The 19962-nt window shown below is 39.3% G+C and overlaps 1 protein-coding gene across 7 annotated transcripts in view; it reads right to left on the reverse strand.

Annotated features, from left to right (window-relative positions):
• Positions 1 to 275: 275 nt before the first annotated feature.
• MAPK10 (mitogen-activated protein kinase 10) overlaps positions 276 to 19962 on the reverse strand; it is a 147178-nt gene continuing 127491 nt past the window's right edge. For 6 of the 7 annotated variants that reach the window (XM_071431538.1, XM_071431534.1, XM_071431535.1 and 3 more), the window contains 3 exons: positions 13336 to 13399; positions 12763 to 12840; positions 276 to 7741 (listed from right to left, as the gene is read on the reverse strand). In XM_071431538.1, coding sequence (XP_071287639.1) covers positions 7599 to 7741; positions 12763 to 12840; positions 13336 to 13399 — 285 coding nt within the window. In that variant the 3' untranslated portion in view covers positions 276 to 7598. Of the gene's footprint in view, positions 7747 to 12762; positions 12841 to 13335; positions 13400 to 19962 lie in introns of all 7 variants that reach the window. The other variant, XM_071431537.1, reaches the window with a different exon arrangement.

A 19962-nucleotide genomic window follows, 5' to 3' on the forward strand; every position in this document is an offset into this window, starting at 1 on the left:
CCAGTCGTGTCAGAACAACATTTCCCCCACCCCCTCCAATATTCCTAGGCAGTCAGCCAGACTCCAAAGCTACTCAAAGAAAAACGTCTGAGTCTCATATGTCTTAAGATACTTTTACATTTCTGTAGTGCTGTAGATGCTTCTTAAATAAAGCCCACCCAAGGCAGCACTGAATTCAGAAATCCTGGCAACGTCCATATGTTTACTGCTTTATCTGTGTCCCCTAGAAAGGGCTGGAGGAAAAGAAACAAGAAGCCAGGAGAGCTGTAGGAACATTCTTTCCACCTTCTTCATTGATACCCTTCATGCCATTCAAATAGACTCCGGAATACACTACTTTAATTAGCAAAGCTTGTTTTAAAGTAAACAACACAAACACTCCTTATAGGACAGTCACAGTCTCCCCTGCTAGATATACAGGCTTTTTGGCAAGATCACATTCAAACAGCATGAAATTCACCCATGGCACGGTCCCGAGAAGGCCCTTGCACCTCTTTAACCTCCATTTAGCTGCTCTGGATAGGAGCGAGTGGTTTGTGGGATAAGGACAGCTTTCCTCCAAAAAAAAAAAAGATGGTCCAAATCCACATCTGCAAAGATCATCAGTTTTACCACTATAAGGTCATAAAGGTGTGATATAGGCGTCATGCATAGAGTACATACCAAACTTCAATTGAGTCCTGTCCCTGAGTGACTTTGAGCCCCCGTGAAAGTACAACGCACAACGCGCCCGCATGGAACCCGTGGTGGCTCTTTCCTGGGAACACTGCAAAGTCATTCACCAGACAGGAGTCAGGACAGCAGTGAGAAGAGTATCCTCATGAGGAAGCTCTGACAGGATTCCTTTTGACACATGGGAGAACATGAGAGTCCCATCTTCGTTCAGTAATTGCTAAACAAACAGAAATCGGAAATCACTGATGCGACATTGACCCATAAAACACTGATCACTGAGGCCCTGTTCTCCCCTGTGCCACACACAGGGAACAACAGATGCTCAAAGTAAACAGGGTAAGAACAAAACAGTATGGAAATAATGTTGGTTCCTTAACAAATGTCTTACTGTAGTCCATTTATGCTGACTGACACCGGTTGTTCTTTTCAGTTATAACTGTGCAACAAAATCAGACATGTCTCATCTTCCAGTCTTGATACTGAGCTGTTGCTGATTTTCTTTTGTTGGTCAAGTTATTTAATTTTTCTGTTATTTTTCTTTTTTTTTTTCTTTTTCTTTTTTTTTTCTTTTTTTTCTTGTTTACATCTACGTTTATCAACACTGATACATTACAGATCTTGTTAGTTATACTTTGAAGTCTGATCATGCAGAACTACAGGCAGGTGCAACTTAGATCTTATTACAGGATGGACATGGCAAGGTGAACAGTTGTTTTTGCTAGTTAAGATCTGGAGCTTCATTACTGTTGTGGCTTAATGTATACTGGCCGTAAGTCCCACTTACCCAATTTACTAAATATACATGATTCCATATGTACACTGAAACTTCCAGCACCCTCCTTTATCAACACGTCACTGACTCAGGAGAAGGTCAGAGGTCAACCATATTTAGGCAAACAGCAGCCTTATTGTAAAAGTTTTTAACAGAAATAGCATGTTGGATTATTACATATTAGTTACAGAGGAAGGAAAAAAAAAGTCCATACAGCTATTTACATTATAAATATCTTGCTTTCCAGAAGACAAGAATGGCCCTGTTCAGTGAAAATTAGACCTGTCTGAAATGATAAGCATGGTAAGGATACATTTATTTCCCAAATTGACTGTGTCTTCCTTCAATGTGTGCTTTTCAGCTTTTCCCTCTCAGGTAAAAAGGCACCATTAGCCTCAGTTGAAGTTTTTCAACATTCCTTTGTCAAATCAAACCCTCTTTAAAATTCAAACTTGCCACAGGCCAATGAGCCTGAACATGCATTAAGTTAAACATTTCATTTCTTGCAATCAATTGTTGAGTAAAAAAACTCCCAAACCTACAACAAATATGAAAGAAAAATCAGGCCCCACTGGCAAGTTCCTAATACACTAAGAAGATTCCACTAAATTCCACTGGACAGGTTGGTTTTCCAGCTCATTGGTGAAGATGACACATTCACCATTCCCCTGCATACCTCAAGCATCTTACTAATTAAGACAATTACATATTCATGTAGTATTCAAACCTACTGCACAATGATTTTCTTTTTTTTGTGTGTGTGTGTTTGTGTGTGAAAAAGATCACCTTGAGTTTACGATTAGTTAACTGTGTCCTTTGTAAAGTGGTGGAAGTTCAAATAAGCACAGCCATCAGATTCTTGAAGATGTGTGATTATGTTACAATTCCTCTCTTTATCCACACTGACAACTGGGATCAAGCACAAGTGGAACAGAGGTTCTACAAATCCATATGAACACCCTCTCTTCCCTACACACACATACAGAAGTAAAGAAAAAGAAAAGCTTAAACATAAATTGAATGACTAGCTCAGACTTTAAAAAGAAAACTAATTGGTTCCTGCAGGTTTTCTTTCATATTGCTCTCCCTGGAAGCACAGAGTTTGTTGCAAAATGCTTTTTTTGTTTCTTTGTTTCTTTTTGCATGTTTGAATTCACAGAAAATTTTAAACTCTAAATAAGCATGAAGGAAGAAATATAAATAGATCTGAATAGAAATAAATAGATCTGAATCTAAAATAGTTTTTGGTGCTTTGAACTACTGTGAAGCTTGCAATATATATAAGCTAGCATTGGTTACTAGAAGTTACTTTGAATTAAAATATTCCAAGTCCATTTTACAATAATTCCATCATATTCCAAAACAATTTTTTAATAAAAACATTTGGGAGATTTTCTAAAAGTGACTCTCTCAGGCAGTTCTAAAAGTTACTATTAGCATGTTTTTCATGAGAAAATAAATTGGTGGAAAAGAAATCACTGGTGCTCACTGACAAATTTAGAATACAATCCAAATCAGTTAAGTAGTACTACTTTGGGAAATTCCCAAAAGGCACTGCATCAGGTCTAATTTCTTCTGTATTGTTATTCCAGAATTAGAAAGTAAAGCAATGTCTATGAAGAGAAAGGAATGTATATGAACCAAATTGCTTATAAATTTGGAAGAGTGACATAGTGACATGATCATCTGTCTCGTGTAACCTTCAGAAGCCAATGCTTTGCAGGAACTGGTGATTTCCAGAGGAAAACCATCAGTGCATTAAGGCTTAGAAAACTTGATCAGGCTTCCTGTAGCTTTGCTGTTTGGGTTTTTTTGTGGGGTTTTTTGGTGGTTTTTTTTTGACACACTGCCATACTTGCACTCCAATTTCAGTCTGTTTTATGTAATGCAAACTTGGTATGATTCATGAATCTATTTGTGCCGTGGAATTCTAGATAGGAGGGGGGAACATCAACCACAATGCAATTGGCATAAATCACAGTGATCAACTCAAATATCTGAACTCTCTGAAGATATTCTCTGAATCTATTTGTGCCGTGGAATTCTAGATAGGACGGGGGAACATCAACCACAATACAATTGGCATAAATCACAGTGATCAACTCAAATATCTGAACTCTCTGAAGATATATTCTAATGGAATACAGTCAAAGCTCACAAAATACTATTGCAGCTACCAAGTCAGTATCTGGAGACTGTTTTCAAAAACTACGACAAATTTTGGATTGAAAACATACATAACCTTACATCAACTTGTAATAAATCAATGCCTCATCCTTGTTTAAACTCAGCAGTGAGAAAGAAAATAGAGGGATGGTCTTTTAAGAACTGTTCTGACTTATTTCTTTTTTTTTTTTTCTCATACTATCTCAAAGTTCTCCATCTGAAAAAAAAAACCAGGGATGTTTTGCAGCAATTTTCCTCTCTACCATCTCAATGCAGCTAGTGCTCTGAGCAGGCACTGACAGATAATGCTCGTGCCATTCTCCTCACCCTGCTGTTGCCTATATACATGACTTAGGTGAGCCACTTGGAACAGAATTCCCTTGGGTATTGAGGCACTTATGACACCAAGAGGCTCTGAGGCATATTTTCAGAAATGCCAAGGTGTCCAGCTGCCATTCAGGATGATGTAAGTCATGCCACTTCTGGCACAGGCTCACTGATTGCCCCCTATGGTGCCTAAATACCTTGGAATATCTGTCACAGATCTTTGGCTTCCCAATTTCCTTCACTTCTGCACTGGTGGCAGTGATGCTTACAAATGCAAACCTCAGAGAATTAAGTGAAAATTGTTCCCAACGTACAATATTTAGTAACATGTTAAGCAGAAGTAGGTTTAAAAGATCAATGGCAAAATTAAGGAAAGCATCTATCATTATCAAGCTGAATATAATTTTGGAATAATGGGGAGCAGACTTTAACAGGATGGCATCGAAATCAGAATCAGAAAAAAAAAGTCATTTCCCTAAAAACATCCTCAGAACATCCTCACTATGATCCTTTATTCAGGAGTACATGTGTTATTGTAAGGTATCAGCTGACAGCACCGAATTCCTGGCACAAAGCAAAGTGAAGGATGCTATTCCTGCTACTTCAGTTTGGACATACAAGGACCAGAACTTTAAATAACTAATGCTTTTCTTCATTGATGGCTTTTTTTTTTTTTTTCTAGTGTCCAATGTGGACAGCTCCAAGTCTCCTGCCCCAGACAGAGCTTCTCATGAAGGAGACTGATTTGAGGACAAAAAGAGATGCAGTAATTCTTTCAGGCCCCATTTCAGCAAGGCACTTAAGCACATGCTGATGTCGATCACTGCTGAGCAAAGGACAAAAGCACACGCTAGTTAATTTTTTGTAAGCATCCTACAGTCTCCATGGGATGTTTGAACAAGCCCTGGTGCTTAGCAGAATCAGGGAATAAAGTTCATTATGTAACCCCTGTGTTGTGAGTCCTAAGGACGCCTGCTCTGATGACTGCTTCTCCACCCTGCACTCATGAACCCAAACAGGACTGAATTATACCATGGGACTAAGAGCACAGATTTGCCTTCAAGAGATCAAATGTGGGAGGTCTACAAGTCTCCATCTACTCTAAATGGCTTCTCTGCTATTGCCTATGCCACATCTCCACAACATCACTGGCAATGAACTGGGATTACTCCAAGTTTCTACAGTCTACACTGGCAATATTTTTGCAGTTTTGCTTAAATAACACACCCAAATGGTGCACACTAAGGAATGTAAAGTAGATACTAGTTACCTGAATATTATTAATATGTATCTATGGTGAATTAAATCTGGAGGTGATATATTTAATTATTGCTAAGAAGTCACCCTTGGTGTTATTGCCTACATACCTACAGAGCTTTGCTGTTAACCTTTCAATACTTTTATGATCATTGGCTTTGGAGTGAGAGTTACATCACTCAATAATGACCTGATGTTTCATGGCTTAAGAGAGAATATTGCTAAATATATTCAGCAGTAGTAAATTATTGCTTTTAAAATTACTGCTCTGACATTTTAGAACATTAACAACCTAATTTTATTCTCCAAAAAAAATTTTGATAAAAATCTACCAAAAATATACCAGGGAAAGACCCCCACTTCTTATAGCAATTGTGATACAACTCAGACCTACCAAGTCTGATTTTATTTTATATCCTCTTCATTTTTATCTCCCCTTCTCCCCACCCTGGACAGAAGTTTTCTTCTTCCCTTTCTTCCCTTTGAAAAAAAATCTGATTTGATATGAATTTTTTTTTTCCTACCACAGAGTGGCAGGCTTGTAAGCCACCCAATGGAACAGTCCTATTTTGGTAGAGTTTTGAATATTAAAGAATTAGTGAATTTAAAATATCCACTAAAATAGTCTAAACAGTTTCTCTCTCTGGCATTTGGAAAAGCATTAGAGTAGGATTTAGCTCATTTCAGTTTACATGGCACACTTTGGTAAAAGGACAGACGACTTGGATTTTAGTTAATTTCCAACTCAGATAAATGATGACCTCACAGTGGAAAATGCCAATTGCTGTTTTGGCTGGAAAAAATATTCAATGGTTCTGAAATTTTGTGTGGAATTTTGTCATTCTTGCTGTTAGTTTCCATGGGAAATCCTCTGCTTTATTACCTGGCAAATTCAATTTGATATTCAGTCACTGTTGGGTTCTTCAGAACTTGTCCAAACTGCCCAAGTCCCCTGGCTGCAACCCTTCCAGGCCAGCGCACGAGCTGATAACCTTGGCTGTTAGAATGTAGGAAAACTAGACCCTTGCACTCTGTGATTCTTTTCTGTGTAACACAGATGCCAAAACTTCCTGGGGAGTCCACTGATTTGTCATGAGGAAATGAAGAGCCAAAAGCACCCAGAGAATGCCTGTTCTCTGAGTAGCAGAAGTGCCTGCAAGGGAATGATGAAAAGGGAAAACAACCTCTGAGCTGCAAGCACACACTGAGAGGGAGTGAGCTGCAAATATCCTTTCTCTAGCTAACCTAATAAAGATCTAGACATAAAATAAAACCAAGTTGGTGCATGTCCTTTTGATCATAGTCTGCTCATTCCCCAACCCTGTCATACCCTCTAATTTACAAACATACATGTACTTCAAAATAGCGAGCCTATCTATGCCCTAAGATGATAACTCACTTAACATTGACAGAAAAAGTTGCTTACTGATACCTTTCTGGGCTTAGACATGCACAAAACCCCTTCATTCTTGTTCCCTGTAGCTTGCAAAGATACATGTGCTTCCTTCTAACCCAGTCTTATCTTGGCATATCTGCTCTAAAAATCAGAACAACAAGTCTTAACATTCACAAACTAGCATTTTTCTATGAAGCTCTGTGGCTTCTTCTTTCAATAAAACTGGTTATTATTTCAAAATATATATACAACTCTCAGCAGAAATTTGGTGCTACATCTTCAAGTGTCTGAGGGAGCCACAGTTCTATGTGGTTATTTACACTTCCACAAGTCCTCATATGTAACCTCATCAATGAGCAAACGGATAGAATTTGTACTGTAAGATCCCCTATGTAGTTAAGCAGTTCGCCTGGAGTGGGCCATTTATAGTCGTGGAGTGCACACTAAGTGCCTGTGCAGATGTGCAGGCACACAGCTGCATGCACTGCCAGGATTCTGTTGGCACATGTGTGTATGTGTGTGAGGAAAAAATGCATGGAGATCCCTGCCTGCCTCACGGGGCAGACAGCAGAGCAGACAGTGAAGGCAGACACACACTCGTATGGTGGAGCGTGGCTACTGCACACCTTGTCATGCCAGTGTGAAAAAGACAGTTGCAGGTTGCTGGTTTTGCAGCCATTCATTTTACATCTTGTGGGGAGGGGGGTAAAAAAAGGATTTTTTCAGTTCCTTTTTCCCTTTTGCCCCCCAGTAAGCATCACTGGAAGAAGACCAAAGCAGAGCAACTATAAGTTAAATACACACTTGAGCTTAGCTGCATTACATAACTCTGTAGGAGAAGCAGGCTGAAAAGATTTTTTTTTTGTTTGTTTGTTTCTTTGTTTGTTTCACTTAAATCTCTGTGTTTTATTTCTCTTTCTTTTCATCTCTTAGCTCCCATCACTTTTTTCCTCCTAGGTTCCATCATCCTCTGAAGAACGCTGGGTTTCGCAGGCAGGCGGCTAGTCACCTGCAACAACCGAGGGGTCCCGCAGAAGCTTCCAGGCTGCTGTCCGTGTCAGACGCCAGGGTTTGATCCGTGGACATGGATGAGATGTCGTTGACAGATGAGGATGGAGGGAGGCTCTCACTGCTGTTCACTGCTGCACCTGTGCTACGAAAACGAACACCAACGTGATTAAACCCGAAACCCCAGGAGGTGCCACGTGTTAAAGAGCAGAGGGTGCTTACCTGCTGGCACGCAGACATTTTATCCAGTGGCAAACCTCAGCAGGAAATGGGCCATACAAACTTTAGACATTGGATAATATTAAATATCTTACCAGGAAATTCTGTCCCTCACCAGTCTGCTTTGAAAAGCTATAGCTCGTACAGTGTTTGTCACCCCATTTCGCTCTAGTCCGCTTGGAGTTCCAAAACACCCAACAGCATGCCAGGATAATACAATGTGTGACCAAAACAAAAAAAGACCCCACCTATCCCTCATAAATTCCTCTCATATATTCCTCATATTCTCATAAATTCCTCTATATTCTTCTCATAAAATTCCAGCTTTCTTAGTGACTTAGTCTAATAGAGTGGGTGGGATCAAATCACCCAGTGGAAATGCAGAGTGGTTTCTTTCTCTTACTAAGGATTAGGGCACTAAGCCCAGGATTTCAGGCAGGACTGTATTTTTGTACAGCCAAGTTTACCTCGCCTCTCTAAAATTATGATGGTACCACACATTACTGCAAAAAATCACTTTGACTTTATGAAATGAAGAATGAACCTTCCTGAGATTATTATTAATGCACCTGAACATTCATCACATCCCTGAATATTATCAGAAATTGTCTGATAAATTCAGACAACTGAATGACAAATACAGAGCCATGTAAAGAATGTATTTATCATGCACCTATAACTGCTTAACTGTTACTGCTCATTGACATCAGCTCAAACTAAAGTTTGCAGAGAAGCATAAACCTGTTTGATTGGGTTTTTTTCCCCACTGAATTTCCAGGCAATGTTTTTTTTTTATTCTCTTATACCAAAATTAGCACCGTGTTCAGTTTGAGAGGGATACATTAATTTCCATTAAATATTTGTGATATTAAAATGTGTAATTTTGTATGATCTTGCATAGCTAGAAATTAGAGCTAGGCAGGTGACACAGGTCTTTGTTCTGCAGATAGATGCCATTTCATTCTTCTGTCTGAAAAGTGTGCTCAGCCAACTTTTACAAATTTTCATTTCCACCAAATGGCTAGAAATGAACATCTATTATCCGGTAAACTACACAACTCACATATTCCTAATACAGAGATTAAAAGTTATCTCTACAGCCTAGGCAAAGTATATGCTGCTGTGGGCAAAAGGAAAGGATTTTTGTCACTTTCTAATTTGCAATAAAAACATTAATTTGAGAAAACAAGCCACCATACCATACCTCCAACCACTATTCTATATCCCTCAACTTTTTCTTTTCTTAATACACATCCACTGTAAATATGCACAAAACAGAGACAGATATGCTCACATTTAGAGCTCCAGATGGGAACTGCTTTCTGCTGTTCTAGTTGTACATTATGGCATCAGAACCAATTAAATTAATTTACTCTCCTGATACATTTGGAAAATAAAATAGCTAATTTTGTAAGAGCTGCAAAAAGAGCAATATTAATGAAGTCTGACTGGTGACTGCAGACAGCAATCATCCATCCTCTCTGTCATAAAATGTGTTTTGCAAAGTGTTATTTATGTGTACCTCATCATTCAGTACAATACTGTTACTTCATGTTTACATGTTATTCAATCATGTGGTATTTTATGAAAATACTAATCAGTCAAGACAAGTATATTTATGGGTAATCAAAATATGACTGAATTAATTCATATTAATGACTAAACAATATATTACCTTTCTATGTTTACCATGCTGGGCAGAAGCCTGCCATTAAGTCATAGATACTGTCCTAAGAATAAAATGGAAAGAATTCCAGTAGGTTTAATCAACTTTTGATCAAACTGCTGCTTTCCTGGATGAACATGCACTCAACTTAGCTAGGCAAAATAACTGAAGAAATAGCTGCAGAAATTGTATGGGTAAAGATTTTGTTACACTCTGTCTCATTCAGCACCACTGAATTCAATAAACCCTGCTATGATCTTCTCAGCAAGTATCAGTGCAGCCCACGAGTTCCTGGAAATTGCATTTTTATGGCTATTCCTAGCTTTCAGCACAATTCCACATGACATAACACAGATGTGACAGCTCCTGCTGCAGCTCCAAAGCACCCAGACTCACAAAGTATCCACAAAAACAAAGGAAACCACACTAAACCTCAACGACAGAATTAAAGAGCTCAGCAGCACAAAGCAGGACTTGGGCAGTAACACTCAGAAGCCCAAACAAAGCTGTCCCAGTCAGCAAGGAATGCTCCATTTGCTGTGCTACAGCAGTTTGCTCCTGGAGGGATGTGTGCCAGGTGAGACAGTGCACATATGACAGAGGTGCACTCAAAAGAGAAAAAGAGCTCCATTTATGAAGTTGCTGTTTGACAGGAAGCTTTTCACTGGCTGCAGGACTGAGGAAAATGCTAAAGGTTAGAGCAGGTGGGAAATAGCTCCTGGGATCTGTTCCTGGCTCTGCTATTGCCTTGACAGCTTCTCTTTTAAAGCACTCATCAGCTTGTGTGCTGTAAAGAAGGGATTCCTTCCTGAAAGGGCTCCTGAGAAATGCTACTAAATAGCACCAATGGAAGTGCCTCTGAGACTTCAACTCAAGTGATACAGATTTGGGGTAAAAAAACTGAAAGGAGAACTGCAGCTTTTGCAGTTTCCAAAAAAAATCCAGTGTCTGTACTGGGGATCTGCTCAGCCTCTCATAAATTGTGTGCATAGCAGCTCCTGGGATCAAGTGTGGCAGTGCTTGGCAAGTCCAGCAGCTGCTTAATATAAAGTCTGCACATGACAGAAGAAGTGCCCTACTAGTAAGGTGTCCAGTAGTTCCTGGGTGATGGCAATTCAGACAGCAAGTAAAAGGCAGGAAATGGAGAATACAAGATCCATTTTCACCTAGAAAGGGAGTGCTACAAATAAGCTGCATTAAGATTTCTGCTATTTACTATACTCTGTACCCAGAAAGGACAAGAGAGTTGAAAATGTTATGTGTGAAACTACAGCTGGGTAGTGAAGGTTAGGGGAGAGTGTGAGAGGAGGTTAGATACTCTGGACAGAACTTAAGTTTAATTCTAAATAATCTATAGCTTTGTATTAAACTTTTTTTTTTTTTCAAATGCTGCTGTTTGATAATAACAGAAACACTCTTTTTGGACAGGCAGAAGTAGCCTCTGCTGGGAACAATTTTTGACATTGTTGATTTTGTTCACTGAACATAAGCATGAGGGGCAGCTGCTTGAGTTTCCAAGCTGATATGTTGCACTAACCAATTCTTCACAGAAAAGAGATTGACAGCCTGATACACAGGCACTCTAAGTGGCTCCATCAATGAGCAATTATTATCCCTGGTGCTGTCCTCTTCAGCAGTCTCCCCCAAAACTCTTATCAAGTAATCATGGAAACTAAGCTCCAGCTCGCTTGCCATGATTATTGATAGAGCACTAAATCTCAGCTTTCTGAACTCTTGCCAAGAACACCAACCAATGAGTAGAGCCTCTCTCATTTTCCTTATATTCAGAACTGGTGTTTTACCTCTTTCTTCCATTATTTCATTCAGCTGAAAATCTAAGTCAGGCACACAAAGTGAAGAAAAACAGGAAATCTACTGTTTCATGAAAAAGTCTCATCTGAGAGCAGTTTGAAATATTTTCTGAACATGTTGGTGCCTAACATTCAAAAAACAGTCAAAGAGAAACAGCAGGATAAATGCTAGATAAAAAATGCCAATTTTGTATGTCTGAAAATGTTTTACATAAACAATAAAAACCTTCCATAGAGCAAAGCCAGAATGTGAAACTGATAAAGAAATCCCTGGGTAGTTAATTCCTAAAACAAGCAACTACAGTGTTTCTTGATCATAAATCAACCTGCAACCACAATTCTGCAAGGGAGAAAAATTTAAGGATGAGGATTTATCAGATAATTTTTAGGGCCCCAGTTTTCTTTTCAGTGGTGGCACCGTGGTTAGGTAAATTAAATCTGCAAGTTCTGTTCTTTGCTACTTGGCAAGAACACAGTGGATTGTTTCCAACATATTACTTCATCCATGTCAAAATCCAGGTGCAGGGCTTGTGCTCCAACATCACCACCCAGCACTTTATTAAACTCCCTCCATTATTGCCATGTTCCCCCTTGTCCTGTCAATTACTAGTGATATATTCTTGTTCTAACATTAACTTGGCTCAGCAGCAAGTGAAAAATGAGAGTGCAAAAAAAACTCTCTGAAAATATGCAGAGAACACTGAGTTAAACGATTACACTTTGAGGAAAGGCAGTTTTACTCATAAATACTTCTGGAACACTGTGCTCAAAATCTGGGCACTTCAAGTTTGCCAGTGAAACTGTACCTTCACAAGTATGTATTTCTGTGTACTGGCAGTAACAGTTTGCATTTCTGTAAAAAGACTGCTGATATGAATTCTACTCAGGAAAAATTTAGTTGTGATGTTTTGTGATAGAACTTTAAGAGTCAGTGGTTGAAGACAACTTTCCCTTTTCACTGAGGTGTCATCAAGTTTTGTCAGCCAGCTGTACTAATGTGATTGGACTTCTGAGAGGACAGACTACCAGATTAGTACCAGACATCTATATGGGGCTGGGGTGGGGGTCAGGTGTGCAGTGTTGTGTGTCCAAGAGATTAATGTGTGCTAACATCACCAATTTTGCTTGTTTCAACTAGCAAAGCATTGGTTCAGTTATCCACCCATAAGCAGTATGAAAATACCAGTGTGAGAGAAACCTCCACACTCAGAGGAATATAATCTGTAACCACAGACAATACCAGCACAACAATCTCTCAAATAGCAAGAAGATAATTTTTAAAGTACTATATTAACATGACACTGGAGTACTATTAATAAAGGTCAACCCATTAGAAGCACTGGATCTCATAAAAACTTCCTCATTGGCCTGCATAACTGCAAGTGTAGCCTAAGCCCTTCAGCAATCTCCATTCCCTCTTTGCCAGTAAAGAACAACAGCAAGGTTATTCAATGGGGCTGAGTACCTGAAGGAGAAGGCTGTCCTTTTACTACGCCATTTTTAGTCTTTTCTTCGGAATTCATTACTTCTTTGTAGATGAGTTCTGGAAAAGAGAATTGGGACAGTTAGTGACAGAGGCCAGTGCCTGTGATCAGGAACAAAACAACAACCACACCCTGCTGTAGCCCTGAGCTTCCCAAGTCTGCCCTGCCCTGTCTTCCCAAGTCTGACAGCTCTACTCACCTAAGACCTCTCTCTTCCATTCCCCTCCCCTCCTCTCATCTCCTTTTGGAGCTGAATGGAGTCAAATGGGATTCAACCAGAGAAGAGGAACTGTTTAATGCTGCACTATCTAGAAGAGAAGCAGCACAATATCACAGCACCTTTTCCTGTGGCTAAAATTCTGATGCATTGCCCTGCTGAACAGTATTCTGTTCTCCTTGGATTTCAGTGAAGCACTGGAATCCACACCTCCTGTGTTAACATTAGCCTATGTAGATAATGATAGTCCTTGGAACATTTTCCATATTTTTTTGCTATGTTTTTGCCATTTTGCCACTAAAATACTCCTTCCCATGTAATTCTAAACTGCAATTACCTTTCCATTCCTCGATTGTATGTTCCCTTTCATCCAGCTGTTTATCATATATCTGAGGAGGAGGCTGCAGGAAAGAAACACAGCTGTTCAGTCAATTGTCTGTTATACTGTAAATAATCAGGACTAATCACTTAATTAAAGATAATTTCTCCTCTCTCTCTTTGCAATCCATCCTGTACATGCAAAAACATCTGAAACACATTTGAATATTAAGGGGATTAACACTTCTGGAAGTTAACTCTTTTTGTAGAAGAAATCAACATACTTCTCTGTCTTCCTTTCTTAAAAAGGAGGCATAGCTGCAGTTGAAATAACACCCAGGTCAACAATGTCATTGTGCTTGTACTGAGCCCAGAAACTCCACACCCAAATTATTTGTACCAGCAGAGAGGTACTGTCAGAATACCAAACAAATAGCAGTCTTGATTAATTAGTAGTAACATTAACATATAAATTTTCAATTTGCTCTTTAGATTTGCTTCAATACAGAATTTCCAAAGTAACTCTAATTTTTAAGCGAGTCTCCATGCCACAGTCTCTAATCCAAATTCCAAATTACCAAAATTTCCAATATATGTTTTTTTAACTAACGTTACTTTGGACAGAAAGTTTTGGGTCTTTTGTTTTGTTGGGTTTTTTTTAAATTGTGTTTATTTTAGTTGATGGAAATGTCAGAGAACTGGCAGATCCTGGAATTTACTGAGACAAAGGCACCTAGAACTTCAGGGAGTCTGAACACCTGCTTTCATTGGGCAACTAAGCCGTATGTTCATTGCATCTCCTGATATTGGCTGCCAAATAGAGCAGCCACAGAAGGCAGAAGACTCTCCCCTTCTTCCTTCCACCAAGAAGCTCCAGCATCTGAGGTAAGAGCACCTAATGAACATGGAAACAAGATCCACAGTACTCTTCTTGTTCAGATGTATTTCCTCTGACTTCCATCTTGGGCACTTGCCATTGTGTCCCCTTCAAAACATCCTCCTATTAAATGCATATTTACCAAGCTGTTTTCTTGAATCACTGAGAATTTAGAAATTTTCTCTCAGGACTCTAACTCCATCAGTCCATTAAGTCATATTACAAGCATGCCACAAATACAACTGAAAAAGTAATAGCTCAGTGACATGATATGGACCAGGAAAATTACATGATAGCTGAACTGGACAAATCCACTGAAAACAAGGGAAGTTTCTCCAGAGTGACATTTGTATCAGTGCTGAAGATAAGGGGATTAGGTGAAGTCATGGATTGCTAAGTCTCATACCTGAGAAGGTGCTGAGGAAACACATCATGAACTAAAGTGAGTGCCAGGCCTCAGCACGGCTACTAGAGGTTTTGTTATATCAGCAAGGCAAGACACAGCCCCAGTGCAGCTGTTCTCTTATTCAGCATAACCACCCTCCTCATTCCTTTCCAGTGAGTCCTGATGCCACCAAGATTGGCACAACCTCTGTGGGGATTCTGTGCTCCTGCTGGGTGTTGTCAGGGAGCTGGAAGCTACAAGAGTACAGGTGATCCTCACCACTGACCAGGTGGGGTGTGATAGGTAAGCTCCACTCCTCCAGCTGAGCCTGCTGGGCTCCTGCTCAGCCCCTTAGCCAGCCCTGGAGCATGCCAAGAAAATTGAGGGGGTAGGGATTTACAGGAGCAGCAGGGGAGGTGTTTGGCTGAGCTGAACCACAGTGACAGAACCACCTCTTCTCTGCCAGGTGCAAAGGGAACAGGCAAACCAAGTTGGACAAGAATATCCTGAAAGTAGCTTTCTAAAAGCTTCAGGGAGAAGCCTACAAAAGGCATAGGTGGGGGTAAAATTGCTTCTGCCAAGTATAAACACTCTTTTTACACCTTCCACAGAAAAGCTTGTATTTCTCCCCCAGACAGAAACAAGAGGATAGATTCCCTCACTACTTTAATTCCCAAACACAAATTGCAGAACGAAAAGGAACAAGTGATCAGATGCACCTGTTCTCAATTCACACAACCACAGAATCTTTGGCTTATTTCTCTTCTAATTTAATTCAGCTACATCTTAAGCTGGGGTAATTGGCTAATAAGCACCAAGAAAATCAGCAGTAATCATTGCCTAGATTAATGCAGTCTGAAAACAAAGGCATTTTCCAGGGAGAGAGCCCAGAATAACCTTACTCATTACCCAGCTCCTATTTTTCTGTAGAATCAAACAAGGGAGAGCAAACAAGCTGTCCTTCACACACTGCAGGATGCCAGAAGCTGCACCTGCACAGCATTCTACTGCTCTGCCAGTGCTGACATTGCAGACTTTTTACTTGTGAGTTAGCAGAACCCACAGCTATGAGACATGGCTCTCAGGAGGCATGAGGGAGCCAAGGGTAACAAATATTTAGCAAGAAAACAGCATGAATAAATCCCTGGTGGGGATTTATCCCTACAGAGGCAGGGTCTGTAACCACTCTAAAGCCTGTGCAGAGCATAGTGAAATGTAGCTCTGCTGAGAGCCCAGGCCAGTGCTTCACACTGGGAGAAATGAAGCTTTCCCATCAAAATTCCCTGAGTCCTCACCTTTTCATTGATTCAAGGCACAGAGATGAGCTGAGAATACCAAAGATATTTTGAGAATTTACTTTCCCACAATTCTCATTACTTCATAGGAGAACCACAAAACTTAGCACACTGTTACCAATAGATTGTAATCCTTCCCATGCTGACCACTCCTTTTCTGCTAACTTGTTTGTTTTGTGGCTTTTTAAAAAACCAATTTCTAAAATTAGACGGAGGAGGTTTTTAAAGATAATAAAATTAGAGGTTTTTAAAGGTAATAAAAAAGTATTGTCTCAGCAATGCACCGATCAGAGCAGCTGCCAAACCTACGTCCTCTTGGGCACCTGATTTTAGTCTTGGTGCAAAGCTTTGCCTAAAACTGACTTTGCTACCTAAATCAAACATCTTAGAAAATGACTGAGTTCATCATCATTAACTTTCCATATGGGTGCAGTTGCAGTGTTATAGGCATTCTTGTAAATCCTTCATACTGCACATGCCAAATGAGAGGTAGCTAGTTCACTTTTTTTGGTGTTTATAAAAAGACTGGATATGGAACTCAGTGCCATGGTTTGGTTGATAAGGTGCTGTTAGGTCATAGGTTGGACTTGATGATCTCCAAGGTCTTTTCCAACCTAGTGGATTCTGTAATTCTTTAAGTGCCAGAAAAAGCACCAAGTTCAAGTAACATCAAATCAAGGCAGAGTGTGAAACAATCCTATGGGTGGCAGCATCTAGCTTCAGTTTAAGGCAGCCATTTTCTCCCAAAAGAGATTGATTTGCGAGCAGTTGCATTGGCAACAATAACAAAGAATAGAATCTATTTTTGGATATGGAAGCAATGAATGAATTATATTTTTCTTATAGGTACTAAAACACTCCCCCGTTGTTTCAATGGGTCTTGGCTTTTCCATTTTACAAATTGATTTTCAAAACATTTTTCAATAAATATAACATTAATTGGACATAATAAAAATTAAAAAAAAACCCAACAGAAAATATCCACATTGGTCTCTTTCTGAAAAAAAAAAAAAAGCAAAGCAAACAAATAAATAAGCAAAACCAATGAAAAAACAAACCAAAAAGCAAAATACACAAAAGACAAGGGGGGTTTATGTTCTCAGATAAACAGCAGGAGACTACTGGATTTGTTAAATACCATTTTAATATTCAGAGAGGGGAGGATTTTCACTAGAGAAAAAAACAAAACATATGTTGAAACCAAAGTATTCTCACTTTCCCAAAGCAACACAGATTGGTTTGTATGCCACTGCTAGAAAGCAATGGGAATGAGCTGGAGCCCACACTCCAGCAAATCCTGCCATCTCTGTCCCTGCCTCTGCAGAGCTAGTGCCAGCACAGTGGAGACCTTGGGATGAGCTGTTTTTAGAAAGCTTGGCAGAGCAAGGCCTGAGTCTGCATCTCTTCCCAGAATTGCAGGGTCTGGGGCAGTGGCTGTGGAGTAGCACAACAAGGCGGCAATGCAATTAGCAAGATAATGCAGATAAAAGAGGGACTGGAGGATGCAAAAATTAATGGTGTGAGGTTAAACATTTTATTAAACAGCTTAGATCCTTATAACAAATGAATACAAAAATTCCTTGGTGCTTTGCTGCAACCTAAATTGTGTTACAGATACCATTCATATATTTATTTTTGCAGTGCAAGCCCAAGTACACCAGCGTGCTTGTCACCAGAGGTCTGACATCTCTTTATTTACAAAGTGCTGGGGATTTCACCCTGTATTGCCAAGGGATTCCACAGTGGCCTAGGGATGATCTCAGCTACGAATATGGAAGAAGAGATGACCCTGGGCCCATTTGTTCCTTGGAGTTTGTGCAGAGGCTTTTGGAAAACTCCACACATTATGTGCATCAAGGAAATTGTAGAGAGAGCTATTTCTGAACAGCTGGACCATAAGGATGCCATGCAGCAGGAGTCAAGATTACTGGGCTACACACAGATGACTGAACAGCTTGAAGATACAACAAGCAAGCTGGAAAAAGATTAAGTTTGGTTCAAAAAGGAAAAAGAAGAAAAGAAATGCCTCTTTCTTCTCTAACCACTCCTCCTCACTGCCATTAACAGAGATTTTTGCAGAAGCTGTGTTCAGCTTCCGTAATCAATCAGCAATGAACAGATAGATGCTGTTGACTAGAGGAAATGTCTGTGCTTGTGCACAAAGCAGAGCTGCACACTTCTTTTGTGAGACAACAGATGCACACCATCAATCTCTGAGCAGAAAACCAAGCCCTGTAACTGAGTGCTAAAAAATGTGGAAGCTCATTGAAGACTTTCTATACAACATCTACACATACAGAGCTGAGCAAGAGAAAAGAACAGCAGAAATGATGCACAACCTGACAGCCTTGATTATGTCATGTAGTGAAGGTGACACCTTCTTTGAAGTGTGTTTGCCAAGGTCACAGAGCTCTCCAAAGTGCTTCTCCATCATAATGGAGGCTTAGCGCTCACAGGTAAAATAAGAGGTAGGTAATTTGTTTTTGGTTTTTTTTTTTTTTTAAATTGTGATAAACTAGTTTTAAAAAATTGAATTTAACAGCTGGTCATAGATAGTTTATATAGGGCTAAGACAATACAGCAGCAGTTTCTGTCCTGGACCCTCAGACTGAGAACCATAAACCAAGTTTTTTTCATTAGCAACACTGGAAACAGCATCACATTAATAGACAGTAACACCCAGATTGGCATGCACAGAAAAATGAATGATAATTCACAATTCAGCCCCCTGTGGATGGTTCTAGATGCAGAAATACTCCAGTGAAATATAAATCCTGTAAAAATAAAACCAGGAATGAAAGCTGTATGAGTGAATAAAACCCTACAAAATCTACCACTGCTGTAAAATACTGTCAAACATAGAGGAATGCTTGAAAGGAAAATTTTTAACACCTGATGTTTCTGTTTCATAGAAATCTCTCTTCTAATGGATGGCACAGATCAGACAACAAAAAGTAACTGCAGGTACAGGAAAGTTCAAGACAAATTTTGAAACCAGCTAACAGAAACATCACATAATAATACAGCACATTTTGCTACTGGATTTGTTCCCATGAAATGGAACAAGTTTTCCCGAGTAGGAATCAATATGAAATCACACGTACATTCAAAAGGTTCCAAAATGGAATCCAATACAACATGAATGGTCTCTTTGAATATATCAATAAGAAAATAAAGAACTTTACTGTGCTAAAGCAATGAGTAGGAATCCATTTTTTTCACAATTTGATCATTTTGGGATAAAACCCAGTGACCTGCAAATAGGCATAAACATTAGGGTAGATATGAAAAATTAAATACTAGATTTGGGATTTATTCACAAATTCACAAATCATCTCAGTGAAGGATGAGAATGTATAGCAGCTCCAAAAAAAAAAAAGGCCACTGGGTAATTGAAAACAGTCTCAAGCAGAGCATTTTCAGACAGGAAAATGGAGAAGCTAATACGTCATCAGGGAGATACTGAGATTATCTACAATAAACAGGAGAGTCTGCATGTAGAGGCAAGAGATATTGGAAACCTCTTCTTTCCATAAAACAGAGCAATTGGAGGAAGAATAGATATCATGTGTGTCATTTATTCACATAATAGTCCAAATGCTGTTGTATAGGTAAATATCTTCACATCAAAGTAATAAACATATTATTTGTTTAAAAGTGGATCTGAGACAGTTGCTGAAAAAAAAAAGAGACTTCCAGGAGAGTCTTGAACTAAAAAATAAAACAGAGAAGTAAGTTCCATAAGTTCCTATTCTGATTTTACAGTAGATTTCCTGTGTAGTATTAGTAAATAATACTTTTGCCCTATGAACTCTTGTTTCCCTACATTTAAATTAGGTGTGAAGATAGATAACAGATTTCAACATCTGGGAATTCCACCCAATCCAAGTCACACATGTTCTCCTGTTCATGTTTTGCATGTTCTCCTATTTTTTAAAAACAGGTTTTAGTTGTTATTGGCTGAATACAGGAATTACCTTAACTGTAATGCTATTCAGAATAATTTCAGAGCAATGGTGTATGCTCTGGAGAACCTAACGCTGTGACTTTTTAATCAGAGATACTGTGGCAAGCTGTGTGTGCTTCAAA

Source organism: Agelaius tricolor, unplaced genomic scaffold (assembly GCF_023055355.1).
Source record: "Agelaius tricolor isolate 1412-34295 unplaced genomic scaffold, bAgeTri1.0.p SCAF_8, whole genome shotgun sequence".
NCBI classification, from domain to species: domain Eukaryota; kingdom Metazoa; phylum Chordata; class Aves; order Passeriformes; family Icteridae; genus Agelaius; species Agelaius tricolor.